Consider the following 8,848-nt stretch of genomic DNA (forward strand, 5'->3'; position numbering starts at 1 on the left):
TTACAAGATGTAAAATAAGTCTTGTGGTCCCTAGAGTGTGTGTGAAGTTTCAGCTCAAAATACCCCACAAGTAACGTTTTAACCATTTCAAACTGCCCCTTTCATCAAGCTTTGATTCAAATTATGCCATTTTGGTGACTGTTGCTTCAAATGCAAATGAAATTGTGCTGTTTTTCAAAAGAGGGCTGAGCTACAAACGCCTGTGTCAGTGGGTTGTTGCTAGAGCAGATACGTTTGCGGCCGGAAGTTAATAAGAAATATTTTTATGATTTATTAAATTTCTTATTGGTTGTATTTTATTAACATCTACCCCCACCCCAACCCTAAACCCAACCGTCACAGTAATGTAAAAATCAGTTGTTGTACCGAGTATTAGTTATGTTATCTATTAAACTACCCAATAAAATTTTTTTTTTAACGCCTACCCCCACCCCAACCCTAAACCCAACCCTCACAGTACTGTAAAAATATTAATTATTGTTATACAGTGTCATAAAAAAATGCTGCTTTATTAATGTGCATATCGCATTAATATTAATATTCGATCTAGACTTTACCGTGTCAGTGGCATATTCAAAAACAAGACTAACATCCTATGCTAATGAGGGAGAGATGGTCACTAGTGGGCGGGGCTTTCCCCTTCTGATGACATGTACAAAGTAAGAATGTCAATCAAAGTGTTTCTGCAGACTGTTTTTATCAAGTGTGAATATAAAAGGTAGAATTAATTAATGTTTACCATTAGAGGGTGGCTATATTGACACACTGTCACCACACAACTGTGTTTATACCCATTACAAAAGTGATTTTTGCATAATAGGTCCCCTTTAAATCTGATATTGTTATCACTTACTGAAGACATCATTCAGAGCCTTGTTTTTTTATTAACAGTGACTTTTATATGCATGAAACGACAGATCTCAAGTTTGTTAATAAGCTTTTTATTGAAAAGGTGACCAGGATTCTGTACAGCAGGCAAAGGGATATTTTTGGGGGCACAGGAGCTTCCCTCTCCTCATCCCTTCATCTATCCCTCTCTCTTTCCATCCTCCTGGGGAAAAGGGGGATGCAGGCAGGGCGGGGCAAAGAACGGTTGACGAAAAGAGTGAATAAATTATGGAAGGAAAGTAAAAGAAGCCATGACGCAGAAGAGAAAGAGAGGATTTCTGGAGGAAGAGGGAAGCCTCCACTGTGGAGGCCTGGAGAGTCGCTCAACCACAGTCTAGAGAGTCCGTCATCCCGAAATCATCCATGTGCTTCTCATACCAGAGGCCTGGGACAACAAAAAACAGCTATCTGCAGGAAAGCAATGGGCGTTACTGGTTGGTGGGCGTGGCTAAACATAAGGGGCGTGTCTTGTCATTAGTCATGTTTCCATCCACCTATTTTTATGCACATACTGGAAGGCTTAGATGTATATATGCGCATAAAAAACTTGTAGATTAGGATAAACTTTTTATCCGATAAAAGAAAATGTGCATAAACTATGAAGGAAACACATCTTTAGTGAGTAAATTAAAGCAAGCGCACCAATAAAGTCATGTGATTCTGCTTTAACAGAACAAAATGTTTGCGATGGGACGGCATTTATGGACAAACCAGTGGACTGATCACACTGTAAAACATCTGAAATGTTGTTTTCCCTCAGCCAAATTCTGTCATCACAGTAATTCAGTATTATTATTATTAATACTACATTATTATTATTAGGTCTACCTTCAGAACTGTCTTGCGCTCCTAAAAGAGCGTCTCATGCTTCCAAAGGCATTACGCATTCAGTTGCATTTTGTTTACATCTTCTGAGGCGATTATATAAGAAAAAAAGCCCTCAGTGGCTTCTCCTACTGCAGCAAATGGCATTATTTATTGCGACAGTTTATCAGGAAGGGACTATTTTGTTGTCTTTGACTTATTAAATGCAAACAGTACTTTGTTCGCAAATATTTTAAGCGATATTCCAGTTTTGCACATAACTCTCATTCACAGTTATCGATGGAAACACAGCTAGCATGACAGATGTCAGGAAAGGAAAGTCACTGTCATGTCGCCATTTTGAAACGCCCACCATCTTGAGAAACGCCCACTTTAGTTCTGCAGAGAGTTGATAGTCGGGTGGAGCGGCCGGTCAGTGGTGTCTCCTGCTCTCCTCTTCCTCTCCCTCTGCTCCACTTCTCCTCTTCCTCGCTTGTTCTTCTCACTTGCTGGCCATGGTGTAGCAGCCGTGTGGGTGCCACTGCATGTCGCGGATGCGCCTCACGGACTGGAACTGCGGGCAGCGGGCGCCGTACTCGTTAAAGTGTCTGTATTCGCCCTTCTCCAGCAGGTACTGACTGCCGCGGTAACCGGGGAACTGATAGCCGACCCAGCTGAGGAAACACGGAGGCGCCAACGGTTAGTCTCTTACTAGAGTTTTACTTAAATATTTTATTTAGTAAGTTCTCGTCTTGTTTGGCAGGATCTCACCAGAAAAGTTTTAATGTGTAAAATAAACATCCTGTGATTCTTCAAAACTTTTATTTAGTATATTTTGACCTGCCTTTGTATTCTCTACCTTGTTAGATTGTCCTACCTCCAAATAAAAAAGTAGGTAGCACATTTTCATGACACAATATGCTACCACTGTAAATTTTAATGTGGAGTTGTGTGATCTGAAGCTGTAATATGGCCCTAACCTACCTCAGAACCATTCAAATACAGTGTTGATAGCATCATCTGATGGGTATAAAATGTCAGGACACTGGTATTTGAATTTTTATTAACTATACTAAATCGAATAATAAATATTAATTATTTCATTAAAATTTGAGTTATTATTAGCAGTTTGAGTTACTTATTTATTGATTAATTTATTTAAAGTATTTAAGATTTATTACTTATTTAATATAGTTTTATTAAAAATAGTTAATTTATCTTTTATTTATTTTTATTTATTTCTGGTGAACTAAATTAATGAGGAATTATTCAGGCAACTAGCCAAAACTAAATTTTTATTTTAAAAATGTTTACAAATAAAAAATATCTAAAATATAAATGTCTATATATTTATTATTTTATTTAAAATATAAATTACTATGTGTATAAGTTATTATTAATAACATTTATTTATTTATTTTTTGTTATGTTCAGCCAGTTGCAAAGGCACTTAATTTTATTTAATTTTAACTTGAAACTAAATTAGCTAAAAAAAAATGAACTGATATTTAAAAATTATATTAAAAAATAAACAACAAAAAATCCCAAAAAAATTTAATAATTAATTCAGAAAATATAACAATTTGAATTAATTCAAACTATTAATAAAAATAACAATAGTTACTCAAACATTCTTTAAAAAGCATAAATAAGCTATCTAAATGCCCATTCTTAATTTTATTAAGAGATTAACTATCTTCATAACTTTATAGATTAATTATTTTATATATAATCTATATAAGAAACCTATTTTCAGCAGTTAGGGCTATGCTTCTCAATCATTTTTATGGGGAAGGAAGGGGGGAGAAAGCTATCATAAATGCCCATGTTTGAATAGAAACCTATTAAAACGTACTGCAGTAATCAAATTAAAATCACTTACGTTCCACAGCTGACCATGATGCTGCCGACTCTATCTGTGAATCCGTAAGAGAACAGACTGGGAACGTCGTCATCCATGATCTCCATCTTGCGGCCCTTGTAGTCTCCAACCTCATACAGGCAGATCTTGTGCTTCTCGGGGTCCTTCAGCAAAAAACAAATTTATAACAAATGCATTTTCCTAACACAATCTAAAAGTACTACAGGAATCGTCTGCACACCATTCTGACGGGTCTGAAGGAAAGCAGGTAGTCGTTCTTCTGGCAATTGCTCCAAGAATCCCAGCGAGGATATTCGCCCTTCTCCAGGATGTACATCTCACCACAGAAATTCATCTGCTCGAAACCAACAAATCTACACAGAAAAAGGTTCGTTTTTAATATAGCATCTTTCTATTGATGTACACATGAAGTCATCATTTTTAGTAATTATTAGTAATAATATAATTAATTATTTTCAAATATTTTCTAAGCGCTGTTTAATGGAGAGATGTTTTAAAACACATTTTAAACATAATTATTTATAATTATTTCTTTTGACAGAACATAATATTTTAGTAGTTGCAAGATACTATTATTCAGCTGAAAGTGCAATTTAATGGGTTAATTAGGTGAGGTAGGTTAATTAGGCAAGTCTAATTAGGCAAGTTTGTTTTGTTAAAAATCTAACAAATTATATTTCTTAAAGTTAATAATATATATTTTTAAAATTAAAACAGCTTTTATTTCTAGCCTAACTGAAAGGAAAATGATATTATAGGGAATACTGTGAAATGTTCCTTACTTTTTTAAACCTTTTTTTAATTAATAATTTTAATAATTATCAAAATAATGAAAATTCCACAGGATCTTATCATTGTGCCTTTAACTGTATTTAATATTTACATTATACATATATTTTATATTTAAATAAAACCTATTTATTTGTAATATAAACATTTATTTGAAAATCTGAAATCTGAGAAAACCCCATTTAAAAGTTTTAGGTTAAGTGCTGAGCAATGCTCTGAAAAGGGATTATGTGTTTTTTTAAGTACATTTGTTGTAACTTGTTGATTTAACTTAACTTTTATGATCATGCACATAATTATTTCACTCCCTTATTTTAAGTAAAGTCAACTAATAATTCTGAAAGCAACCGATTTACTCACTTATTTTAAGTAAAGTCAGCTAATTGCTTTAAAATCTAGAGGTCTACTCGCTTAATTTAAATGAAGTCAACTAATCGCTTTAAAAGCAACAGGTTTACTTACTTATTTTAAGTTGAATAATTTTAAAAGCATCAGGTTTACACCCCTTATTTTAAGTAGTCAACAAATCGCTTTAAAATCAAGAGTTTTTCCCATTTAATTTAAGTAAAGTCAACTAATCGCATTAAAATCAAGAGGTTTTCCCACTTAGTTTAAATAATGTCAACTAATTGCTTTAAAAATAAAGAGTTTTTCCCATTTAATTTAAGTAAAGTCAACTAATCGCATTAAAATCAAAAGGTTTTCCCACTTAATCTAAGTAAAGTCAACTAATCGCATTAAAATCAAGAGTTTTTTCCACTTAATTTAAGTAGTCAACTAATTGCTTTAAAATCAAGAGGTTTTCCCACCTAACCTAAGTCAACTAATTGCTTTAAAATCAAGAGGTTTTCCCACCTAACCTAAGTCAACTAATCGCATTAAAATCAAGAGGTTTTCCCACTTAATTTAAGTAAGGTCAACTAATCGCATTAAAATCAAGAGTTTTTTCCACTTAATTTAAGTAGTCAACTAATCGCATTAAAATCAAGAGTTTTTTCCACTTAATTTAAGTAGTCAACTAATCGCATTAAAATCAAGAGTTTTTTCCACTTAATTTAAGTAAAGTCAACTAATCGCTTTAAAATCAAGAGTTTTTTCCACTTAATTTAAGTAAGGTCAACTAATCGCATTAAAATCAAGAGTTTTTTCCACTTAATTTAAGTAAGGTCAACTAATCGCATTAAAATCAAGAGTTTTTTCCACTTAATTTAAGTAAGGTCAACTAATCGCATTAAAATCAAGAGTTTTTTCCACTTAATTTAAGTAAGGTCAACTAATCGCATTAAAATCAAGAGTTTTTTCCCACTTAATTTAAGTAAAGTCAACTAATCGCATTAAAATCAAGAGTTTTTTCCACTTAATTTAAGTAAAGTCAACTAATCGCATTAAAATCAAGAGGTTTTCCCACTTAATTTAAGTAAAGTCAACTAATCGCATTAAAATCAAGAGGTTTTCCCACTTAATTTAAGTAAAATCAACTAATCGCATTAAAATCAAGAGGTTTTCCCACTTAATTTAAGTAAAGTCAACTAATCGCATTAAAATCAAGAGGTTTTCCCACCTAACCTAAGTCAACTAATTGCTTTAAAATCAAGAGGTTTTCCCACCTAACCTAAGTCAACTAATCGCATTAAAATCAAGAGGTTTTCCCACTTAATTTAAGTAAGGTCAACTAATCGCATTAAAATCAAGAGTTTTTTCCACTTAATTTAAGTAAAGTCAACTAATCGCATTAAAATCAAGAGGTTTTCCCACTTAATCTAAGTAAAGTCAACTAATCGCTTTAAAAGCAATAGGTTTATGCCCCTTATTTTAAGTAAAGTCAATTAATCGCTTTAAAATCACGAGGTTTTCCCACTTAATTTAAGTAAAGTCAACTAATCACATTAAAACCAAGAGGTTTACTCACTTAATCTAAGTAAGGTCAACTAATCTCATTAAAATCAAGAGGTTTTCCCACTTAATTTAAGTAAAGTCAACAAATCGCATTAAAATCAAGAGGTTTTCCCACTTAATCTAAGTAAAGTCAACTACTCGCTTTAAAAGCAATAGGTTTATGCCCCTTATTTCAAGTAAAGTCAATTAATCGCTTCAAACTCAAGAGTTTTTCCCACGTCATTTAAGTATAGTCAACTAATTGTTTACAGTGAAGTCTTGATATATTCACAGTAGGAAATTTACAAAAACAATTTAACAGATATGATAATAATGAAGCATTACTTAATATTCTAATGATTTGTAGCATAAAAAGAAAATTTCTAATTTTGATGCATATGGTGTATTTTTGGCTATTGCCTAAAATATTTATGGATTCAACATATAAGACCCGGTTGCTTGTAGATGCAGAGATGCTTACGGGCCGCACTCCACGCGCAGAGAGCGAACTCTGTCCATGCCCATATCACAAACATTCATGCACTCGGCGTTAATCTCAATCATACGGCCCTGGAAGTTCTCCTGGTCGAACACATACATCTGAGGGACACACATATAGAGAAATAGAGTTAGATGGTGCTTCAGGCATGCATATGTATGTGCGTGTGTAAATGTCTGTCCAAAAAGCTTTACCCTGTAGGACATCATGCCCATCTCGGACTTCTTGCTGGGGGCTCCCTTGCCGTCGGTCTGGGAGGCGGTCTTTTTTTCTCCACTGGAAGACATGATGCCTGGGGGGCCAATCAGAATAGAGGATTAATGTGGGGCGGATTCTATTACACTTAAATTTAGATGCTGAGTGATGATGTCATGTTTGGAATTCTATGAACATCAAACAAAATGATCTTTGAAGTGGAAAAGGTTTGTTTAAAAAAAGTAGTAGTAGTAGGGGCACCTTTGATGAAGACACTATTAAGGGGGAAGGAAATACTATTTAGGGGGCTATTTTAGGGTGGTGAAGGGGGTTGATGATGGACCCTCTTTAAAAGTGATTATGTGTGTATGTGTGAGCTATCTTACCTGTGTGTTGAGTGAGTGTGTCCAAACGCAGGGTTCACTCTGGGAGTGTTTGCGTTCGGCCATGTGCGCAGCTCTTATACTCTGGCTCCGAGTCTATGAGGATTACTCTGACACAATGAAACATGCCGCGTTCAGCACACTCGCAGAAAAGAGAGACCACATCATCAGCACACACACACAGAGAGAAAGAGAGAGTGAGTGAGTGTGTGTGTGTAACAGACAGACAGAATTAAACATTTCAGTTTCAAATCACCACTTTCAAGCCTAACACATGAGCAATACGACAGCAGCAGACAACCGTTAACCACACTATAATGGTTGTTTATTAGGATTGGTGGTTGCTTGAAGAACTTTTCCCAGCCATGGAAACTTTACATTCCACAAAAGGCTCTTTTTAGTGGGAATAGATTATGATTATCATATCTTTAGACTATAAAAATGTTCTTCACACTGTGCAAAATGTTTTCTTTGAAGTAGACTTCATTAAAAGAGTTTTCGGGAAATCCAAAAAGGTTCTTATAATTATTATTTATTAAAATTATTAGCAAAATTATAATATTTTATATATTTTTCCCAATTTCTGTTTCATTTCTCTGTTTTTTCAACACATTTCTAAACATAATTAATTTCTAATAACTGATTTCTTTTATCTTTGTCATGATGACAGTAGGCGGTTCATTCTGCCGTGGCGAGCCCTTATAAATCAAGGACTAAGCCGAAGGAAAATGAATGAATGAATGATGACAGCACATAATATTTTACCAGATATTTTTCCAGACACTAGTATTCAGCTTAAAGTGACATTTAAAGGCTTCACTAGGTCAACTGGATTAGTAGTAGTAGTGCTGTCGCCTCACAGCAAGAAGGTCGCTGGTTCGAACCTCGGCTCAGTTGGCATTTCTGTGTTTGCATGTTCTCCCTGCGTTCGCGTGGGTTTCAGCCAGGTGCTCTGGTTTCCCCCACAGTCCAAAGACATGCGGTACAGGTGAATTGGGTTGGCTAAATTGTCCGGAGTGTATGAGTGTATGAGGGTGACAGGCCGGCCGGAATGTGTAAAAAAAAGTCGTTATCATATGGACAAGTCTAAATGGAGGACTTGTTCCAAAGAACCGACCCCGCAACCATACGGGACTAAGGCCGAAGAAGAAGAAGACTAGGTTAATTGGATTATTTAGGCAAGTGAGGGTTATTAGGCAAGTTATTGTATAATAATGGTTTGTTCTGTAGACAATCGAAAAAATATATCGTTTAAGGGGGCTAATAATATTGACCTAAAAATAGTAATACAATAAATAAATAAACACACGGGTCAAATAAACTTGTGAATAAATTTATTAAAAAAAAATAATAATAATAACATTAGGCATTAGGCATTTCTGTGTGGAGTTATCTGAGTGCTAAATTGTCCATAGTGTATGTATGTGTGTGAATGAGTGTGTGTGAATGTTTCCCAGTGATGGGTTGCGGCTGAAAGGGCATCCGCTGCGTAAAACAAGTGCTGGATAAGTTGCCGGCTAATTCCGCTGTGGC

At 34.6% G+C, this 8,848-nt stretch overlaps 1 protein-coding gene across 1 annotated transcript; it reads right to left on the minus strand.

Moving 5' to 3' along the window:
- Positions 1-925: 925 nt before the first annotated feature.
- Positions 926-7,369, minus strand: crybb1l1 (crystallin, beta B1, like 1). The gene is made up of 6 exons (XM_005169625.6): positions 7,319-7,369; positions 6,932-7,029; positions 6,720-6,838; positions 3,795-3,927; positions 3,575-3,717; positions 926-2,366 (listed from the first exon to the last, which is right to left on the minus strand). The coding sequence occupies exons 2-6, from the start codon at positions 7,022-7,024 to the stop codon at positions 2,195-2,197; spliced, it is 660 nt and encodes a 219-aa protein (XP_005169682.1). The 5' UTR covers positions 7,025-7,029; positions 7,319-7,369; the 3' UTR covers positions 926-2,194.
- Positions 7,370-8,848: the final 1,479 nt, after the last annotated feature.

The sequence above is a fragment of the Danio rerio genome, chromosome 14, assembly GCF_049306965.1.
Source record: "Danio rerio strain Tuebingen ecotype United States chromosome 14, GRCz12tu, whole genome shotgun sequence".
NCBI lineage: Eukaryota > Metazoa > Chordata > Actinopteri > Cypriniformes > Danionidae > Danio > Danio rerio.